This window comes from Scyliorhinus canicula, chromosome 18 (genome assembly GCF_902713615.1).
Source record: "Scyliorhinus canicula chromosome 18, sScyCan1.1, whole genome shotgun sequence".
In the NCBI taxonomy this organism is placed as follows: domain Eukaryota; kingdom Metazoa; phylum Chordata; class Chondrichthyes; order Carcharhiniformes; family Scyliorhinidae; genus Scyliorhinus; species Scyliorhinus canicula.
In genome coordinates, this window is record NC_052163.1 from 36,810,521 (window position 1) to 36,832,536 (window position 22,016).

The 22,016-nt window shown below is 44.8% G+C and overlaps 1 protein-coding gene across 5 annotated transcripts in view; it reads right to left on the reverse strand.

Moving 5' to 3' along the window:
* Positions 1–22,016, reverse strand: part of LOC119953086 (septin-9-like) — a 322,986-nt gene that overhangs the window by 40,973 nt on the left and 259,997 nt on the right. For all 5 annotated transcript variants that reach the window (XM_038776914.1, XM_038776916.1, XM_038776915.1 and 2 more), the window contains 3 exons: positions 13,014–13,139; positions 10,562–10,643; positions 7,627–7,764 (listed from right to left, as the gene is read on the reverse strand). In XM_038776914.1, coding sequence (XP_038632842.1) covers positions 7,627–7,764; positions 10,562–10,643; positions 13,014–13,139 — 346 coding nt within the window. The remainder of the gene's footprint in view (positions 1–7,626; positions 7,765–10,561; positions 10,644–13,013; positions 13,140–22,016) is intronic.

Sequence of the window (22,016 nt, forward strand, 5' to 3'; positions counted from 1 at the left end):
CAGATGTTTGAAAAGTTAACTTGCATGCCGTCACAATTGCTTGTATCAAAAAGACTTAACCGACACAGTGCAATAACAGCAGAGTATTTTGAACGAGGGAGAACGCCAGCTGGGAAATTACATTTCCTTTACCACTGGTTAACTCATCTGCAATGGCCTGCTATATCACTAGAAATGGTCCCTCTCACCAGTCATTACAGCATACTTGGACTAACCAGAAAGGAACCAGGAAAAATCAGAGAAGTCAAATCCTCTTATTCTTAATTTACGAAACGATATGGCAGCCATTTTTCACTTCGATATTTTGTCCCCACCTGTCAGAAAGTGGCTTAATTGTTGCCCAAATACAATTTCGCTCCAATGACCAATTAAATTAAAGGGACTTTAATACTGAAATGTAGGAGCTCTGACAGCTACTTTCCATTTTACACACACCAAAAAATGGAGCCAGATCCTGGTGGGACCAACCCCCAAGAGTCTGATGAAAGAAAATCCCTCAAAGTTGAAGCAACTAGTGCAGCATATTGACACAGATGGTTTCGAGCACATCCATTTCTATAAAAGAGGCATGTGTTTGTTAATTCTACTGAAAGTAAATGAAGATAGCATGCCCCTTCCAAGGAGCGAAAGAAGCATTGGCTTCTGCTGCTTTTGAGGGCGAGATGCATGTTTTTTTCTAATAAGTGGGACAGCGGAAAAATGGAAGTGCCCAAGGCCAAGATATTTTCATTTTGCTCCTGTCCCAGCATCAAGGCCCATCATACTATGTCTTTAACTTGCAAGAAAGTATTGATCAGCCTTAAAAACTATCCATCACCATGCAGAACGAGTAGTCGTGTGCTCTGCAACACATCTTTGCCAAATTGTGCCAGGCATGCACAAGGTGCCCATGGATAAAATAAGTCTGCACTTGTATGACTTTCTGACTTATTGCATAGATGAGGTTTGTCAAGAAACTCAAAGCCCACATGACCAGATACTGCAAGTCTGTGGAGTAATACCAGAAAGGACATGTTACATGACTGCCACATCCTGGAAGGCAACAGGTACAACATACAGATGACAATCCTAGGTGTAAAACTCGCGTTGCAAAGGATTCTACCTATTGCATACTGACTTGGCCAAACACATCACCAGTCAGATGAACCAAGTATTTATATGATTGCATTTGATCAAGAACGGAATTAATTCCAAGATAGGAAACATGTTAAAACAAATCTATTTTTAAGGCTGTTTTTGAAGAACAGAAGTTGGGTGTGGGAAGGGGCAGTATTGAATAAACAACCCCATTCTTCCAACAAATGTAGGAAAAATAATTAATCACTTCAATTTGTTTGAAGGGAAAAAGTGAAAGGAATTAAAAATCAACACAAAATTGAGAAAATTATTAAAATATTGCTACAGTAATTGCATGCGGTAGTCTGCCAAAGACAGTACACTTGTTACAATTAATTATCTTGATATTGCAGGATTTAAGAAGGTATTTTTAAAAAGTAGTTCTGGCAGTGCTACAGGAACTGCATGCAACTCTTTCCTTTTCTTCCCCCTCACCCAAAGAAATCTCAGGGTAGCAGTTACTGTCCAGCCCATTGCCGCTGAACTTCCTGTACGTAATAGGTACAACCCAAAGGGAAAGAGTTACTGAACAACTCAAACAATAGACTTCCGACCCTTGGAACAAAGCTGAGAGCTAACCAGTTAAAGAGGAAAAGCGAATGCCTTATATTAACCTCTGAGTACAGCAGTATGACACAATGCATAAACTGCATCCAGAGTGCACATGGAATTTTAAATACTACACTACCATCAGGGAGTTGAAAAGCTGACATAATGAATCATATTCTATTTGATGGAAGTTTTACTCCCTTGACTTTCCTACCCTTATGCATCCTTTTGAGTTGAACAAGGGTCAATAGGCAGCTGTGCAGTTTTGACTCCTAGTCAAAAACAAATCACGTTCATTAAAAACAACTACTTTTTGTACACAAGATAATTTTCTTCAGATACATGTGGAATGTTTGATCGCATCTCTGATTTGATTCAGCTGCAACGCTTAATCTGGTTTTGAAACTCCCTTTGCAAGTTGATAATATTCCATCAGCATGCCCACCCACCTCCTTACTTTCTTTACCATTTAATTTCAACACAGCATTGCAAGATAATGTTAGATTTCATGCAAACGGATATGGACATAACGTACCCCAGGAAGGTACACGGAAATAGCCAAAGATAAGTTGACAAAGAAGGAGCTGTTTGAGACCTGGACATTGAGCATTCCCTAACAATAGGGTCACAGTCAATAATGCTGAGTGAATGCTGAACTATAAGAAAAACATTAAAATATGAATCTGTAGAAAGTCATGATCACATGGTTTAATAAAATGACTGGAGCACACTTCACTCATATAGAATCATAGAATTTACAGCGCAGAAGGAGGCCATTTGGCCCATCGAGGCCTGCACCCTGCCTTAGCCCACACCCCCACCCTATCCACGTAACCAAGTAACCCCACCCAAACCAACCATTTTGGACACTCAGGGGCAATTTAGCATGGCCAATCCACCCAACATGCACATCCTTGGACTGTGGGATGTCCAATTTTAGATAAACACAAGGAGTTATTTAACAGTTGGAGTAATGTAAATGTAAGCAGAAGTTCGATCCAGATTCTTTGTAGGTTTGAATGATGAGGAGATACGTGGCTTCAATGGTCTTGAAAGTGGCACCGAGGAAGTTATTTCATAGATGTATGTTAGTAAAAAAGTTAAATTGGAAAATTAAATAACATTTTGAGAGTAGGACCAAGGACCAAGGGCAGCACGGTAGCATTATGGATAGCACAATGGCTTCACAGCTCCAGGGTCCCAGGTTCGATTCCGGCTTGGGTCACTGTCTGTGCGGAGTCTGCACATCCTCCCCATGTGCGTGTTGGTTTCCTCCCACAGTCCAAAGATGTGCAGGTTAGGTGGATTGACCATGATAAATTGCCCTTAGTGTCCAAAATTGCCCTTAGTGTTGGGTGGGGTTACTGGGTTATGGGGATAGGGTGGAGGTGTTGACTTTGGGTAGGGTGCTCTTTCCAAGTGCGGGTGCAGACTTGATGTGCTGAATGGCCTCCTTCTGCACTGTAAATTCTATATGATAAAAGACAAGCTAAGAAATGAAATCAGGAGGTCTTCCTTCACACAAAGTGTGAGCGAAAGGGGAACTGACTCCAGAATAAAAGTAAAAGTAAATTACTGTGGATGCTAGAATCTGCAACAAAAATAGAAAATACTCAACAATCTCAGCAGGTATGACATCATCTATGGAGAGAGAAGGGAGCTAACGTATCGAGTCTGGATGACTCTTTGTAAAAGTTAGAGAGACCTGGAAATAGGATCAGTTTTTTACTGTTGTGAGGGGGGGTGGGGGGTTGTGGTAGGTGTGGAGTAGTGGGATGGATACAGGGCCAGATATAGCTGGATACTGACAAAGATGTCATGGACAGAAAGCCAAAAGGAATGTAAATAGGAGTGATTAAGGCTAAGAAGGGTGCTGATCATGGCACATTAAGAGATCAGAATGTGTTGATGGCAGAACAAAGGTAAATCCTGGTGTCATTTAACTAGATGTTACACTAAGGGAACATAGTGTCATTCAGGGTGAACAATGCAAGATTGGTTAGCATTAGGGGCTGCTGTAGCACAGGGCTAAATCGCTGGCTTTGAAAGCAGACCAAGGCAGGCCAGCAGCACGGTTCAATTCCCGTAACAGCCTCCCCGAACAGGTACTGGAATGTGGCAACTATGGGCTTTTCACAGTAACTTCATTTGAAGCCTACTTGTGACAATAAGCGATTTTCATTTCATTTAATTTCACAATTACCATGTGATTTTGTGATTTCTTCAATTTTGATTATTTAATAATTGAATTCCATATCTGTGAATTTACCAAACTAATCTGTTTGTGGACTGTGACGCACTGGCCTTCAAGCATTTCATTTCATTCAATACTATGAAGAGAAAAATAACTTCCACTTCTGAAAGCCTTTATTGTTGAAAAAGCAACACCGGCATACAATGTTGAAAGTCAATAAATAAGACTTCTTGGACGGAGAATACAGGACAGCTGTTACTGTGGGCATCCTCATTCTCCCCTATTCCAAAGACGGTCACAGGGCGTTTAGACTCACTCGGACAGCAGGCACCGCACATTTGAAATAAGATCAGCAAGTATTAGTTATTCCATTTTGGGAGGAGAAATGGTTTCTGTTCATCAAATTAATTAAACTAAAAAGTTTTCACTAGTTGCAGTCACTTCATATACTTACGGCTGACTGAAATTAGCTACAAAAGGTCTTCCACGTCATTTCTCACTATAATCTCCCCTGCTGGTCATTTGCCATTAATGGATTTTCATCTTTGTATTTTTTGCATCTATCACGATAATAACACAAGCCTTCTCTCAATTAGAGAACTTTTTCATCTCCACAATATCCTACCCAAAGTAACCATTTGATGGATATGAAGAAAAAAAGTTCAAAAAGCCATCTGGCACAATCTATAATCCACTAATCCCCTTCTGTAAGCATTACAAAGTTAACATTTATTGTACTTGTATGAAGTTGCAAATAAGCAATTTTGTGATGTGATTTACTGGACTGTTTGGCCCCCAGATCAGAAACAAGGTGCTACAAAATATCCAAGCTACATAAAACATTAATGGGAACTGTGTCTATATCAGTGTTCTGAGTACACTATCTGTTTCTAATGTTCTGAGGAATGCATCATGCCCCTCAAACAACAGCACTGTGACCAAGTTTAAGATGACGTCATCAAATATTAAAACATAGTATTAAATCACAGATAAAAAAAATAAGAACCTAGTTGCTGAAATGCAACCCAGTTTGGAAATTTGATCCCCCATGATTCATTGACCTGTCTTTCTCTTTGGCATGTGGGCTGATCTTGTGTGCATTTCTAGTAATTCCTCTTATTGGGGCAGTGAGACAAGTGTGTGGGTGTCTATTTACTCCCCAGTGGTATTTCATCCATTGAAGTGAAAAGGCAGAAAATGGTGGGTGGACAAGGCACAAAGGGGGAAAAGTGTTACTCAGTTTGGGCTCATTGAAGCATTAGTTAAAAAGGCACTTGAGACAATGACATGCCGACTACGTGGCACAATCTGGTTAACATCAAGGTTAGTGGAGAAGTTCAAGGACGTATAATTAATAATACTGTCCAACACAGGTCGGAATAAGAAGAATAAAAATGAAGAATTAAGGGGCAAATTGGACAGGGTTACAAATAGCAATTGCTTATAGATGCTTTTATGTGATGTGAAAGAGAGATTGAAATTTCAGATACAATTAATTGGTGATAGCTCCTGGCTGTTTTCTACATTCATGGCAAGTTATCCATTTAAAAACAAAGCTGAATTTACGTCAGTTTTTTAAAACTAAAAACCTTACTGTGTGGCTTTTCTACACATTCAGGTCCATATTCTTGTTCGAACCCACATGAGCCTTTGCTCAAGCTGGACAAACTAAAATATTTTGGTCTCCACTTCCTTCCTCGAATGCTGTTATAACCCGACACCACAGGCACAAACCCATTCTTAGCCTCATTTTATCCTTCTCTGTTGTTACACAATCAAAATTGATGAGATTTTCTTTTATAAGCATCATCTTGGAGGAAAGGTCCATAAATACAACCTGTGCTGATGCAATCCATCTCCATGATAAACATTATTCACTCAGGCTTGTAAACATGCCTTAAGCTGAGATATTCTCCTCTGCTGAAGATTTGAGAGCCTTCTTAATGCCATCTCCCATTGCAACCCAATGGCTCACATCTGCTGGTCACCAGAGTCCGAGACTGGATGCACAACAGAAAGCCCCAACTCAAATGGGAATTGCCTGGAAAGTCTGAATTTCAGATGGGCAATTCTCCTACTCCCTGGACCCTCTGAAAAGGTCTCCAACTCTGATTAGAGTCGGCGACTTGGGATGATTCTGACTTACTCACCTGGACGATTAGCCTATTTTCTGTTATCCCCGCCCCCCCCGAAACCATTCCAAAAGAGTTCATTATTCTAGAGCAGGGGTGGGCAAACTATGGCCCGCGGGCCGCATGCGGCCCACCAAAGGTCTTTATGCGGCCCACCAAGATCAAGTCATCAAAAAAAAAAAAAAATTTTTTTTTTAAGTAATTTTTTTAAAAAAAGTTTTTTTTTGGTACGGTTAATGGGGGGGGGGGGGGGGGGGGGGGGCTGTTGGGTTACTGGTATAGGGGGATACGTTGACTTGAGTAGGGTGATCATTGCTCGGCACAACATTGAGGGCCGAAGGGCCTGTTCTGTGCTGTTCTATACGAGGCGCCCAGAATCATAACCGGGTGAAGCGCCATTTTTGAAAAGTAGAGAAAAAGAGGGCTAAAGGAAGGGTGCCGGCGGGGGAAGCGCTGAGGTATATGCCGCACGCTAATTGGTTACAACCGGGACTATTAATTAATATACTATGCGGCCCTTTAAAATTGTGAATTTCTGAATGCGGCCCTTGCACGGAAAAGTTTGCCCACCCCTGTTCTAGAGCCTTTCATAACTCCAGAACATACCAAAGTGTAGTCACTGTTGCGATGTAGTAAACGTGGCGGATATGTGCACAGCAAGCTCCCAAAAAAAGCAATGTGACAAAAACCAGGGGCGGGATTTTTATCCTGCCGCACCAGCTTTCGGGAAAACAAATGCAGGGCAGGATTCCAGGGAAGAGCCCTGTACTTTTCTTTGAAATAGTGACATGGAAGTTTCATGTCCACCTGAGAGGGTAGGAGGAGCCTATGTTTGACATCTCATTGGAACGCTGGCACCTCGAAAGGTGCAACCCTCCATCAGTACTCAGGGAGTGTTAGCCTAGATTTTTGTACTCAAGTCTCTGGAGCAGGACTTAAACCCACAAACTTCCAACTCAGAGACGGGTGTTACCCAATGAGCCACAGTTGGCACACTGTTGAAATGACACACTGATTTGGAAACAGCATGGGGTAAATTTGGGATTAATTCCTTAGAAGGGTGGCAGTGTTGTTAATTGTAGCCCATGGTCAATCACTGATTTAGAAAGCAGGGAAAGGAACACTGCAGCCAGTTAACAAAACAATCACATGGTCCGGACAGGGTAAGTTTGAGAATGTTGTCTTTAAAGGGTAGCGTTGACTCATTGGAATTACAGGTCCAATAGATGCATTAATAACACGAACAGGTACCAGGAACCTCTCCCTCACTGCTAACCTATAGCTTGCTAATAATGCACTGTATCCTGCGAGTTGAAAATCACTCCACCATTTTGCAACAAAATTTTTAAAAGTAACTTCAGCGGCACGGTGTAGCATTGAGTGGACTCGCTCGAATCTTCTGCAACCTGTCCATGTGAACATGAGTAACGAACCACAAGGTAGTAACTCCTAATTTGCTGTCTACACCCTTCAACTGTTAAGAGTTATTGGACGCATCTCAATTCTGTGACAATCTTGGACGTGTTCGCTATCAGTATCCAAGTTTACTTCAGCAGCCATGGCAAACAGGTCAGGGGCAACAGGTTTTGAGTTTAGTAATCAATAAAAATGAGCTGGGAGGCAAAAGGTACGTACGAGTGTCCAGTCGGAGGAATGAAGTATATACAACAATGCACTCTCGTGTCCTGGATCCGCTTCTTTCTATTGACAGTGACTTCTTCTTTCAGATACATTTCATACTGGTCATTAATAAACTCTGTGATTGGCTGCCAGCTAGATGGAAAATTGGAAATAGAAAATGCAATTAAACTGACCAAGCAGAAATATAACGACAGCAGAGTTATCAAAGCAACTATTAAACTTGATGATTTAGAATGCAAAATTAAAAACAAAGTTCAAATTTGCCTTGAACTTCCAAAAGGGTCATGTTCTTTGATGTGGTTACTTTACAGCTGTGTTTCTATTTTCCCCACCAGGAGGAATGTCAAGTTGTCAGCTGTGAAAGATTTTACATTTTTATTTCTTTATACGATGAGCAATTACCTTTCAGGTAGAAAACTAAAGCCCAAATCAATCATATAAGAGGGTTGGAATATAAAAGCAGCGATGTGCTATTGAGCCTTTATAAGGCTCTGGTTAGGCCCCATTTGGAGTACTGTGTCCAGTTTTGGGCCCCCCATCTCAGGAAGGACATACTGGCACTGGAGCGTGTCCAGCGGAGATTCACACGGATGATCCCTGGAATGGCGGGTCTACCATATGATGAACGGCTGAGGATCCTGGGATTGTATTCATTGGAGTTTAGAAGGTTAAGGGGAGATCTAATAGAAACTTACAAGATAATACATGGCTTAGAAAGGGTGAACGCAAAGAAACTGTTTCCGTTAGGCGAGGAGACAAGGACCCGTGGGCACAGCCTTAGAATTAGAGGGGGTAAATTCAGAACAGAAATGCGGAGACATTTCTTCAGCCAGAGAGTGGTGGGCCTGTGGAATTCATTGCCGCGGAGTGCAGTGGAGGCCGGGACGCTAAATGGCTTCAAGGCAGAGATAGATAAATTCTTGATGGCGCGAGGAATTAAGGGCTACGGGGAGAATGCTGGTAGGTGGAGTTGAAATGCCCATCAGCCATGATTGAATGGCGGAGTGGACTCGATGGGCCGAATGGCCTTACTTCCACTCCTATGTCTTATGGTCTTATATTTCATAAAATCACAGAAGGAGGCCATTCAGCCCATCTTGGCTGCACCAGCCCTTGGAAAGAGCACCCTACACCTAAGCCTCCATACTTCCATCCTGGACCCACACCTCCGCCCTATCCCCGGAACCCCACTTCACGTTCTTTGGGCACAAAGGGCAATTTCACGTAAGCAATCCACCTAACCTGCACATCTTTGGACTGTGGGAGGAAACCGGAGCACCTGGGGGAAACCCATGCAGTCACGGGGAGATGGAGCAGACTCCAGACAGACAGTGACCCAAGCCGGGAATTGAACCTAGGACCCTGGAGCTGTAAAGCAACTGTGCTAACCACTGTGCTGCACCGTGCTGCCCTCAAGATTGAAAATGCATGGCCTTCATGAATAACCTCAGCCGATATAGGAATTGAACCCATGCTGTTGGCCTCACTCTGCATCACGAACCAGCTGTGCAGCCAACTGAGCTAAACCGGCTGGGTTAATTTGGAGACATGAAGGATCGAAATATTAACTCATCAAGGGAGCAAATTATGCCGTTTCATCCAGTTATTCAGCTTTGTGTTTGAGTCAGCTGGGAGTTTACGAGAAGCTTGCTGTATATTAAAATTTCTTGTTGGGATGTTGCTACTTCTATCAGGATATAGCTAGCTGCAAGTACTATTGATGGAAAATGTGATGAAATAAAGCAGTGAAAGAGTGGTGCAACATATCAGAGAAAACAAAAAGGTTATGGGTTATAGGAGAACTCTCATCCAAAACTAAGGAGCGGTCTAACAGCCTCATCGCGTCCGACTCAGGCTGCGACGAGGTCGGTAAATCTTGTGAAATTTATGACGTTTGGTAGATCGCGCGAGGCATCGCAATCTGGATCTCAGCCTTGCTGAGTAGGAATCAGATTTGCATATTTAAATGAGCAGCTGAGCTCACTTAAATAAGTTTGCACTGGATTTACCCAAGGTGCGGGATCTAAAATGCCTTGCCTCGGAGACCTCCATTGGGCGCCGTTTAGCACTGGCTTCCACAAACGTGGACCAGGCATAACTGTACTTGGATGGAGTGGTGTGTGTGTGGTGACTAGGGACCTGTGTGTGGTCGGACTTTGCACAGGGTGATGGGGGCACCCTGATACCACGAGGGCATTGTGACACTGCCAGCCTGGCACCCTGGCAGTGCCACCCAGGTGCAATCCTGGCAATGACAGGGTGACAGGTGGGTGGCATCCTTCGTGTGTCAAGGATCAGGCCCAGGGGTTCCCTGCCTTTATGGAGGTGAGGTGCTGGGGGGGAGGGGGGGGGGGGTGATCAAGGACCGCAAAATAGAAGCAGAGTTTTGTTTAATAGTGGGGTAATTTGGCCGGGAAACACCCCGCTAAACACGCACAAAACTGGACTTTTTTTCCCCCCATTAAATCGGGTCCATGGTATTGAAATGAAAACTGCCTGGATAATGGTTCAGTGCACTTCAATCGGGTGACACTCGATTATTGGGGACCGGTTCAGCTCAGCTGGCTTGTGATGCAGAGCGAGGCCAGCAGCGTGGGCTCAATTCCCGTACCGGCTGAGGTTACTCATGAAGGCCCTGCCTTCTCAACTTTGCCCCTGGCTGAGGTGTGGTGAGCCTCAGGTTAAATCACCAGCAGTCAGCTCCTCCACTTGAAAAGGTCACTTTTGACTCTGGCAACTATATTGATTATCATTGCTCTGCATTCAGTGCACTTCAAGGCACTTTGATGAAATACAATCCAGTGAGCATCTTGTATCTTCCTGGACTACTTAACTTGAAACTGATGTTGATGTAAATGGGACAATAGTTATTGCTGGCTTGGGGATATAAATGGGAACCTAATTTAGTGTGATGGGGATTGGTACTTACCAATTCTCATTGTTGATCTGATCTCCAAACCCTGGGGTATCAATTACTGTTAGTTTCATGCGGACCCCTTTTTCCTCAACGTCTGCAACAAATGGAAAAAAGGTATTGGATGAATCAGCCGAAGACGGGAGCATTATTTTTTTAAAAAGAGAATGTTCTACCGCAGACTGAACTGTGAGCAGCTTATGCCATCTATTTTCTGCGGCCATACCTCATGTACAACAGATTCCTAAACAAATATCAGATCAATTATAGTCCCACCAACTGAGTCAGCAGGAAAAATGATAAAGAACACACACAGCAATTGTAAAACTGATGCAAAAGGTTTAAAGACAACCTCACTTCCAAAGGTCCAATTCAAATCATTACAAAATCACTGTAGTACACCCCAGGTAATCAGGCATTACAAGTTTGTGATCCTCAGGAATTTTGCTGATTTTGTCTCTCGAATTATGACGGTCTTGATTACCATCACTGGACAACAAAATGGAAATAAAATAAATGCAAAATACTGCAGGGAATCCAAAATAAAAACAGAAAATACTGGATAAACTCAGCATGTCTGGCAGAATGTGTGGAGAGAAACAGAGTTAACAGGCGCGATCTACCGGCCGCGTTACACTCAAGCGAGAGCGCAATGCAGTCGGTAGATCGCGAAACAGGCTTCCCAGTAGCCTTTATGCCTCAAGGGATATACCCAAGTCCCACGAGGCGTCAGAATCAGAATCCTGTCCAAAAGAAATGTGACCAAACAGCGCGTGTCAAAATCGGTTTGAAACCTATTCTGGTGAGTTTAACCGGGATTTACAGGCCTCCCCAGCGCGGCTGCAGCCAGGCACCGTTCAGTACTGGTGCACACAAATGTGGACCAGGCAGAACGGCACCCGGGAGTCTCCCGGACCATCGGAGGCTCCTGTGTGGTCAGGGATAGTGCAGGGTGGCTCCCCGGCTCCCTCTGGAATGTGGGCATCTTGGCACTGCCACTCTAACTGCCAAGGTGCCAGGTAGCACTGGCAAGCTGGCGGGAGCACTGCCAGGGTGCCAGTGCAAGGGTTGCCCGGATGCCAGGGTGGAAGGAGAGTGGATGGGGCGTTTGATGGCTGGGGGAGGGGTGTGTGCAGGACAAGCACGTTGGGGCCTCGGGGAGGTTGGGGTTCCTGAAGAGTGGAGGCTCCAAGGTACCCCTTAGCGGGGTGTCCTCATTTGAGGGGTGTAGGGTAATGCCCTTCTGTGTGGGAGGTGATATTGCCTAAGGGTGGGGGGGTGTAGGGGACCCACAAGCTCTGGAGATCTGGACACCCTTTCAAAATGACGGTCCGATCTCGGAGTTCAGCTCTCCAGTGATGAGGATAAACCGGTGAGAAACCCCACCCCCGGGCCCAAAAGCGTTAGGGCAGGATTTACCGTCAGTTCATGCCGGTGGGAAATTCCAGTCCCATGCCGGCACATGGGTTTCCCGGCGACAAAGGGTGTTATCACCGGGAAATCCCTTTGACAACGGCAGGGTTGGTAGATCCCGCTGGCCGGCTGCCTCCGCTGATGAAAATCGAGGCGGGGTCGTCTGTGCAATCTGCCCAAAGTGTCATTTGATAATGGGGAACTCGCTGGCAGAGCTGCCCGCCACAAAACAAACTTAGAAATGTTTCCATTAAATTCCGCCCAATGTTTCAGAACGGGTCTGCAGAAGGCTCATTTATAACTGAATCGGTAACTTTTATGTTTCTCTCCACAGAAAATAAAATGGCGCAGATCAGGTACTTCTGATGTGCACCAGTCTGTGCACAGAAATGCCGCAGAAGTGATTATAAACACCAGGACTGGCAACTTTGTGCCTCGATTTGGGAATTTTGTTTCTTCTTTTCATTTATTGTATTGCAGAATGTCTCGAACATGAATGCTCTTTGCTATTTTCAATTTTCCATGCACAGGTACCTCAGGTATACATCTGATGCAAGGCAGGACAAAATAATGCAATGATCTCAGTCAAATTCAACACAAAATAGAAATACGCAACCAGAGGATCAGTTTTATATCAGCTTTCTGTGATGTGAATTGCTTTATTAATAATGCATTCTGCAAAGTTTTTATGGGTTCATCAATCCATGCATTTAAAGACGTATTTGTGTGTTTGAAGAGATTGGGGAGGGGGATTGGTGCAAGTTCTCAGTGTCCCAAGGGAATCTCAGCTGTGTCATTATTCACACTTGTTTTTCTAAAACTCTTTTGCACAAGTTCTCCAATTTCAGCAGCCGTCTTATGCCATACTCGTTCTCCCAGTCTTGGGAATTACATTTCTCTCCCCGCCCTTTCTGACTTTATTGTGCGCAACTGCCAGAAGAGACAGTACATAGAGCGCAAGTGTAATGTCTGTCATCAAAAACCTTCATTCGACAAAGAACTGCGACAGGATAATTGGATGAATAAATGTACAAATCAGTTCCGCTGGACTCACCATGGCTGATCGATTTCATTTCAACCGTTTGGGGAATTCGTTCCTCACTTCCTTCAACAGATTTACGGCTAACTTTGGATTTGAACAGGGTGTTTATTAGTGTGGATTTCCCCAAACCACTCCGACCTGTAGGTGGAAGAAATGCGTTACTCTACAAATCACAATTTCACAAACCTACAAAAGGAAAGTAGCATCTCTCATTATTTTACGATGCAGGTTATCTACTTTGGCTTTCAGTTCAAAATTAAATGAGTCAAATCGATGAACATAGTATTGTTTTAAACAAACAAATGTACCTCTCAGAAGCGCATCAAATAATTCAACTGCAAACATTTAAACAACCAAATGTGCCTCTCAGAAGCGCATCAAATAATTCAACTGCAAACATTTAAACAACCAAATGTGCCTCTCAGAAGCGCACAAATAATTCAACTGCAAACAAGATGATAAAGCTTAATCACATTTAATAATACATTAAATCGCTTTAACTGGCATACTGGCCAGAAGAAGTACATAATGGTACGATCCCAGTTGATGTTATAACTGGATGGGAAGATCCCAGAATGGAACGCTGGCTCAAAAGACTAACTTATTTCAATATAAACTGTGGAGGAACAAAGGCACAGGACCACTAATTAGTTTTAACAACAAGGAAAAACATTCACGACGTATGAAAAAACTGGATGATGATACAATAAATCTTTGCTTCCCCCAACCTCCCACCCACACCTGTTTAACAATTACACACAGGTTTAAGGGTTATCACAGATGAGAAAATACATCCTAACCTACACAGATCTCATTCACACAAAGTCCTTTTGAAGCACACACGATGACTGTGGGCAAATACACTCTCCATTCTGAACCCCAAGTGAATGTTTGTGGATGTCTCCTTACAATCCCCCCAGATGATTGCCATGTGAGAGTTTCCAAACTCCACTCGCAAAAACATGCTTTGAAATTTTCTCTCATAAGTATGCTTTCCCTTTGCGGTTTGCATTCTGAAATCTAGGCCAGATTTTCCAAATGACACTTTTAAAGAAAGCTTCCGCTCCACTTTTAACAGCGAATCCAGTCAAGTATTTTACACCAACCCCTTTAGGATTTATTCATTTTGACTGCTGTGCAAACTGCTCACAATTGCTTTAACTCTCGATATTAAAATAGCATCAGACATTTGTTTTACCTTTAAAGACTGCTGTCCCACTTTAAATCTGGTAACTGCAAATGTCTTTTAAACTCAGAACACTATGGGTACCATTCTCCCAAATGGGACCAAAGTCCCATAGCGAGAGCGTTTACCAGCGCTTGCATTGCTTAGAAACACATAGCTATTCAACGCGACTCACGCTGTATAAAGGGACTCAGCGGGAAACGCCCAGCTGAGGCCACACACAGCCCCACTTTGTACAGTGGGGAGTTCCGGCAAGTGGCAGCGTACCGAGAGAGCGGGATGCCATTTTTAAATAGCTTCCCAATTTCTAGGCCACTAAAACAATCCCAAACCTCCGCCCCAAACCCGAACGCATTATGGAAGGGTCCCTGCCTGCTCCTGCACACCCCCCAACATCCACGCAGGGCACCCCGGCCCGATCGCACATGCGCAAAAAATGCCAGCTCGGTATCTTGGCAGCGCCAACCTGGCAGTGACCATGCCAGGTGGCAGTGCCAGCCTGGCACCCAGGTGGCACTGCCAGAGTGACAAAGCTGGTTCTGCCAAGGTGGCCAGGGCACCACCTTGTCCAAACGGCATTCAACTGGGAGCCTCTGATCCCCTGGGAGTCCCCCACAAGTGCTGTTCTGCCTGCTCCCCGTTTTGTGGGTACCAGTGCTGAATGGCGCTCGCCCGAGGTGAAGGGGATGAATCCCAAAGCCTCTGATACCACGGGAATCTAAACATCAGAGTGAGACTAGTTGTCTCGCTCTCCTCTGCAGGTTTGCAAAAAGTGATCCTACCCAGAATGGGTGGAATCTACGGTACAGTATCTTGAGAGATCGTGTTGGATCACGCAAGGCATTGCGAGCCAGGTAGATCCTGGGAGCGGGGTCTCCCAGCTTTTGTCGGCTTCGCAGCGTTGTGGCGAGCTGATTTTCCGGTGCAGCATGGCCGTTGAATTGCGTCCCATGTTTACCTCTTCCTTGAATTCTTCGGAACAATTCTTGATCCCTGTTCACCTAACTCCAGGACACCTTGGACACTATTTCTCTAGTTTCCTTAACTCGCTGGACTTTAGATTTCTGGCATCCGTTTTCGTAACCATTACTCCATAGTATGGCTTTTCTTCGAGCAAGCTTCTCCTTCGAAAACAACTACTTTGAGCAGAGCTGCCTTCTTCCTCACTACCTATCTCCAAGTACAATCAAATTAGCCAAGTTACAACATTAAAGCTTCTTTACAAGGCCCCAGTTGCCCACATGCTGCCTTTTATTTATGCTTCATTCCGTAGCCCTCTCTGAGCACAATAGAAACACAGATGGAACTTAACTGACCCCACACATACAAAGACCTTTGACCAGCATGAGTCTAACTATAGGGTTTTATTCTTCCAGGCACATAAACATTCAATTAAATCCACTTCAAATTATACCTTATTTCTAATGGTTAGCAAAGCAAAAGAAATCTCTTAAAATCACCTTCCTTTTCCTTTCAATAAAACCATGATTATTGAGAGAAAAAGGGGCAAAGCTTCAGTTTCATTTTATCCACTGACAATGTTAATTCATCACGAGTGGTATAACCTTTCTCACTTTAGGCTACTGAGAAAAAACTTTATTATTTCCTGGACCCCCTGACCTTCAAATATTCCAGAAAACCAGTCCATTCACACATTCCACTTGCCTTGGTTACTTTTCTTGTCCAATACAAATAATGTATTGCATGCCTTAGCTCAGTTGAAGTACTATTGTCTCGGAGTTGAAGGTCATTGCTTCAAGTCCCATCACACAGACATGAGCATTTAAAAATATATATTCTTTCCCATCATGTGGCCATCACTGGCTAGACTAGAATTGATTGCCCATGCCTAACTTCCCTCGAGAAGATGTTGGCGAGCCAACGTCTTGAACCGCTGTAACCCATAAGGTGTAGGTACACCCACAGTGCTGTTGGGGAGTTCAGAATATTGGCCGAGCGATAGTGAAGGAACAGTGATATAGTTCCAAGTCAGGATTGCGTATGGCCTGCTGAACGTGATAATGACCCCCTCCGGGGAGAGAACACAAGAGGTGATCGTCTCCCTGGACGCAGAAAAGGCCTTCGACAGAGTCGAGTGGAAATACCTCATAGAGGTACTGGAGCGGTTCGGGCTTGGAACAGGGTTCACCGCTTGGGTAAAGCTCCTGTACAACGCTCCCATGGCGAGTGTACAGACCAACAATACCAACTCCCAATACTTCCAGCTGCACAGGGGCACCAGACAAGGATGCCCACTGTCCCCGCTGCTGTTCGCACTAGCAATTGAACCGCTAGCAATCGCGCTCAGGGCAGCAAAAAATTGGAGGGGGATCCGAAGGGGAGGTAGAGAGCACAGAGTCTCACTCTATGCGGATGATCTGCTCCTCTATATCTCGGACCCACAAAGCAGCATGGACGGAATCATCGCGCTCCTGAAAGAGTTTGGAGCCTTCTCGGGCTACAAACTCAACATGAGCAAAAGTGAGATCTTCCCAGTACACCCGCAAGGGGGGGGGGGGGGGGGGGGGGCAGCACTAAAGGGGCTGCCGTTCAATCAAGCCCGACATAAATTCCGCTACCTGGGGATCCAAATAGCCCATGACTGGAAAGGGATCCACAAATGGAACCTCACCAGCCTGACGGAGGAAGTTAAAAAGGACCTGCAAAGATGGAACACACTCCCGCTCTCCCTCGCGGGGAGAGTTCAGACGATCAAAATGAACGTACTGCCCAGGTTCCTCTTCCTGTTTAGATCCATTCCGATCTACATCCCCAAGGCCTTTTTCAAAGCGCTGGACAAACTCATCATGGCGTTCGTATGGGGGGGTAAAAATGCTAGGATCCCAAAGAAGGTCTTACAAAAAACAAAAACCAGGGGAGGGCTAGCCCTCCCGAATCTACAATTCTACCACTGGGCAGCAACAGCCGAGCGAGTAAGGGGATGGATCCAGGAGCCAGAGGCTGAGTGGGTGCGTGCGGAGGAGGCCTCCTGCATGGGAACCTCCCTCCGGGCCCTCGCCACGGCAGCACTCCCATCCCCACCCAAAAAACACTCCAGCAGCCCAGTGGTGACAGCCACCCTCCAATCCTGGAACCAACTGCGGCAGCAACTTGGCCTGACCAAAATGTCGAACAGGGCTCCCATCTGCAACAACCATAGGTTCACACCAGCACTGACTGACGCCACCTTCAAAAGGTGGAGGCAGGACGGGGGGACACTGACAGTCAGGGACCTATACACGGACGACAGGATCGCAACACTGGACGAACTGACAGAGAAGTTTCAGCTAGCTGGGGGGAACGAGCTACGGTACTTGCAGCTCAAAAACTTCCTACGAAAGGAGACAAGGACGTACCCACAACCGCCACGACAGACACTACTGGAAGACCTACTGGACGCAAGTATCCTAGAGAAAGGGAACTGTAGTGACATGTATGACCGACTGGTAGATAGGGACGACACCGTACTGGACGCAACAAGAAGGAAATGGGAGGACGACCTGGGGATGGAGATAGGGTGGGGACTCTGGAGCGAAGCACTGCATAGGGTCAACTCCACCTCCACGTGCGCAAGGCTCAGCCTGACGCAACTAAAAGTGGTACATAGAGCCCACTTAACAAGAACCCGTATGAGTAGGTTCTTCCCGGAGGTGGAAGACAGATGTGAACGGTGCCAAAGAGGCCCGGCCAACCACGCCCACATGTTCTGGTCTTGCCCCAGACTCGTGGAGTACTGGACAGCCTTCTTCGAGGTTATGTCCAAAGTGGTGGGAGTGAGGGTGGAGCCATGCCCGATAGTGGCGGTCTTCGGGGTTTCAGAACAGCCAGATCTATTCCTGGGGAGGAGGGCGGACGCCCTTGCCTTTGCCTCCCTGATCGCCCGCCGTAGAATCCTGTTTGGCTGGCGGTCAGCAGCACCGCCCAGAGCTGCGGACTGGCTGTCCGACCTCTCGGAATCTCTCCAAATGGAGAAAATCAAATTTGCCATCCGAGGGTCGGACGACGGCTTCCACAGAACGTGGGAGCCATTCATGCAACTGTTCCGGGACCTATTTGTGGCCAATGTACAAGAGGAAGAATAGTCGGGGGATGGTAGCGGGAGGGGGGGGGGGGGGGGGGCTACAGGTTCGGTACGGGGGTTCGATGGCTAGCTAAGGCCCAAAACCAAACTAATAAACATGTTGAGGGGGGGGGGGGGGGGGGGGGGGGGGCGGGCGCAGTTACTACTACGAAGATGCTTACCTGTAAATATGTATGTTAATTTTTGCGTGTTTGTTTGTTGTTTTTTTTTTGTTCTTTTTCTCTCCTAACAATTTGTAATTTGTTCAATATAAAATATGAAAACTGAATAAAAACATTTATAAAAAAAAAAAGGATTGCGTATGACTTGGAGGGGAATGTCAGGTGGTCGTGTTCCCATGCATCTGCTGCCCTTGTCCTTCTTGGCGGCAGAGGTCACAGGTTTGGAAGGTGCAGCTGAATGAACTTTTGCTACAGTGCATCATGTAGATGGTACACACGACACACTGCTGCCACTGTGCATCAGCCGTGGAGGACATGAATGCTGAAGTGGAGGATGTGGTGCCAATATGCAGGGCGGGGGGGGGGGGGGGGGGGGGGGTGGAGAAGAGGAGAGGGGGGCTTGGTCTTGGATGGTATGAACCTCCTCAAGTGTTGTTGGAGCTGCACTCATCCAGGCAAGTGGGGAATATTCCACTGCACTCCTGACTTGTGCATTGTAGATGGTGGACAGTCAGTAGGTGAATTACTTGCCACAGGATTCCTCGCCCCTGACCTTGTCTTGTAGCCGCTGTATTTATATGGCCAGTTCAGTTAAGTTTCTGGTCAGTGCTAACCCCTAGGATGTTGATACTACGGGATTCAGCGATAGTAATGCTACTGACTGTCAAAGTGCAACAGTTAGATTCCCTCTCATTGGAGATCATTACCTGCCATTTGTGTGGTGTGAATGTAACTTGCCACTCATCAGCCCACCTGGGTGAATATTTTGCTGCAGAATTGAGGTAATGCTGCATTATCAGAGATGCCAATTTTCAAATGTAATATTAAACTGAGGCCCCGTTTGTCCTCTTAGATGAATGTAGGAGACCCTTGGCTTTATTCAAATAGCAGAGAGTTCACTCAGCATTTATCTGACATTTATCCTTATAATATCACTAAAAAACAAATTAATCTGTCTGTCCAGTTCATTGCTCCTGATGGAACATCAGCATGCAGGCTGGCTATCACACCTCTTACATGTCAGCAGTAACTACATTTCAAAGAATTGTACTTCATTGGTCTTGAAGCATTTTCCCAAGTCCCGAGGCAATGAAATGCTCTGTATAAATACTGGCTCTCTTTCTTTCATGCCTTGCAATAGCATGAAATGTTTAATTATTTTGCATATGTGGCTGTCTTCCAAAATTCTGTTGATTCTGAAACGGTTCTCGCAGATTGGAAGGTAGCAAATGTAACCCCACTATTTAAGGAAAGAGGGAGAGAGAAAACAGACCTGTTAGCCTGACATCAGTGATAGAAAAGTGATGAGACTCTATAATAAAGGTTGTCTTAACTGGACACTTAGCAAATAATGATAGGATGGGCAAAGTACATGGGTTTATGGAATTGGAATCATGATTTACAAGCCTGTTAGAGATTTTTGAGGATGTACCGAGAAGAATGGATAAGGAGGTGGCAGTGGCATTTGGATTTTCAGAATGCTTCCAATAATAAGGTCCCACACAGGTTATTAAGCAAAACTTGAGCGCATGGGATTGGCGGTGTGTGGGGTTGGGGGTAATACCCTCGCACCGATAAAGAATTGATTATAGGACAGAAGATGGAGTAAGAATAAACAGATCATTCTCAGGTTGTCAGGCTGTGACCAGTCAGAGGACCACAAGTGTCACTGCTTGGAGCCCAGCTATTCACAATCTGTATCAATGGATGGGATGTGGGGACAAAATGTTATATTTCCAAATTTGCAGATGACACAAATTAGATGAGGATGAATTGTTAGGAGGATGCAAAGCAACTTCAAGGACATTCAATCATGCTAAGTAGGTGGGCAAGAGCATGGCGGATAGAAAAATGTGGTTATTTACTTTGGTAGGAAAAATCAGAAATGCAGACTATTTCTTAAATGCAGGAAGTGACAGTATCCAAAAGGACCCGGGTGTCCATCCTCACAATTCACTGAAAGCTAACATACAGGTAGGAAAGCAAATAGTACGTCGGCCTTTAGACATGCTGCAGTTGTATAGAACATTGGCGAGACTGCACCTGGAGTATTCCATATAGTTTTGGTCTTCTTACCCACGGAAGGATATACTTGCCAGAGAGGGCACAAAGGTTCACCAGACCAATCCTTGGGATGGCAAGGTTATCGTATGAGGAGACTGGGCTTGTGTCATCTAGCGTTTAGAAGAATGAGAGGTGATTTCATTGAAGTGTAGAAAATTCTTACAGGACTCAACAGGAGAGACAGGAAGGATATTTCCCCTGACTGGAGATTCTAGAACCAAGCAGAGGGATTGAGAGGTAGGCCATTTAGGAATGAGATGAGGAGGAATTTCCTCACTCAGAGGGTGGTAAAGTTTTGGAATTCTTCACTACAGAGGGCTGTGGAGTCACAGCCATTTTGTACAAGGCAGGGATTAATAGATTTCTAGACATTGAAGACGTCAAGGAATATGGGGATAGTGTGGGGAGAAAAGTGTTAAGGTAGACGATCAGCCATGATATGCTTGCACGGTGAAGCAGGATCAAGGGACCAAATGGCCTACTCTTGCTCTGATTTTCATGTTCCTATTTTTGCATGGACTTATCCCTCATCTTCTAATTCCAACCCCAATTCTTCTCTGCCCCCTCCCTCCAACACCACCACCACCCCCGCCACATCACGCGCAAAGAGGCAGGAAACATTTTAATCTTGATTTTACTACCTTTGTCACAGTATACAAGGCATTTAAAACCAGGTTCGCTCATTGAAATGGAATCCTGGTTTAACTTCGATTTGCTCTAGATTTCATTGGTTGATCAGTGTGCGATAGCCAAGGGAAAAGATAAGCTTTTAAAACACCCAATGGTACTTCCTAAAATATTTACTTCATAAGCATTTCCCACTACCATTCCCTCTCCCTTCCACCCCGCCAGTTAAATTTAACCACTATCGTAAAAATACAGGTTGCATTCTACTGTATTTTCTCGTTCCTTTTACTATTTAATAAGTATGCTTTGCAATTACCAAAGCCAAAGGTGACCTTTCATAGGGAAGGAAAAATAAGAAGTTGTGTGACTAAAAACCAGCAGCTGAAGGGTCAATCCCTGGTCACTTGAGGAATCTACCTAAAGATCATCAAAGGGGCCTAAGAAAACCCGGACATAAGAGAAGAGTTTGAAACTTAGAATTCAAAAAGAAAGTCATGAAATAAAAGCACTAAAGAAAGCTAAAAAGTATCAGGCATCAACAGTCCTTTACATTACTCAGTGGGGTGCAAAACCTTTGTTTTCCTCAGGATTCACCCGAGGAAGGAGCAGTGCTCCGAAAGTTAGTGATTTGAAACAAACCTGTTGGACTTTAACCTGGTGTTGCAATATTTCTTACTGTGCTCACCCCAGTCTAACGCCGGCATCTCCACATCTTTGTTTTCCTCATCAAGGAACAGTCATGCCTGAGGTTCAATCATACTTGAGTCCCCAATTGCCATGGCCACTCTCTTAAGTTATTGCATCTATTTAAAACAAGCCATTTTACAAAACCTACATCACATTTCTTGACAGCATTTTCTCCAATAAAATTAACATTGGCTCCGAATGCTTCATCA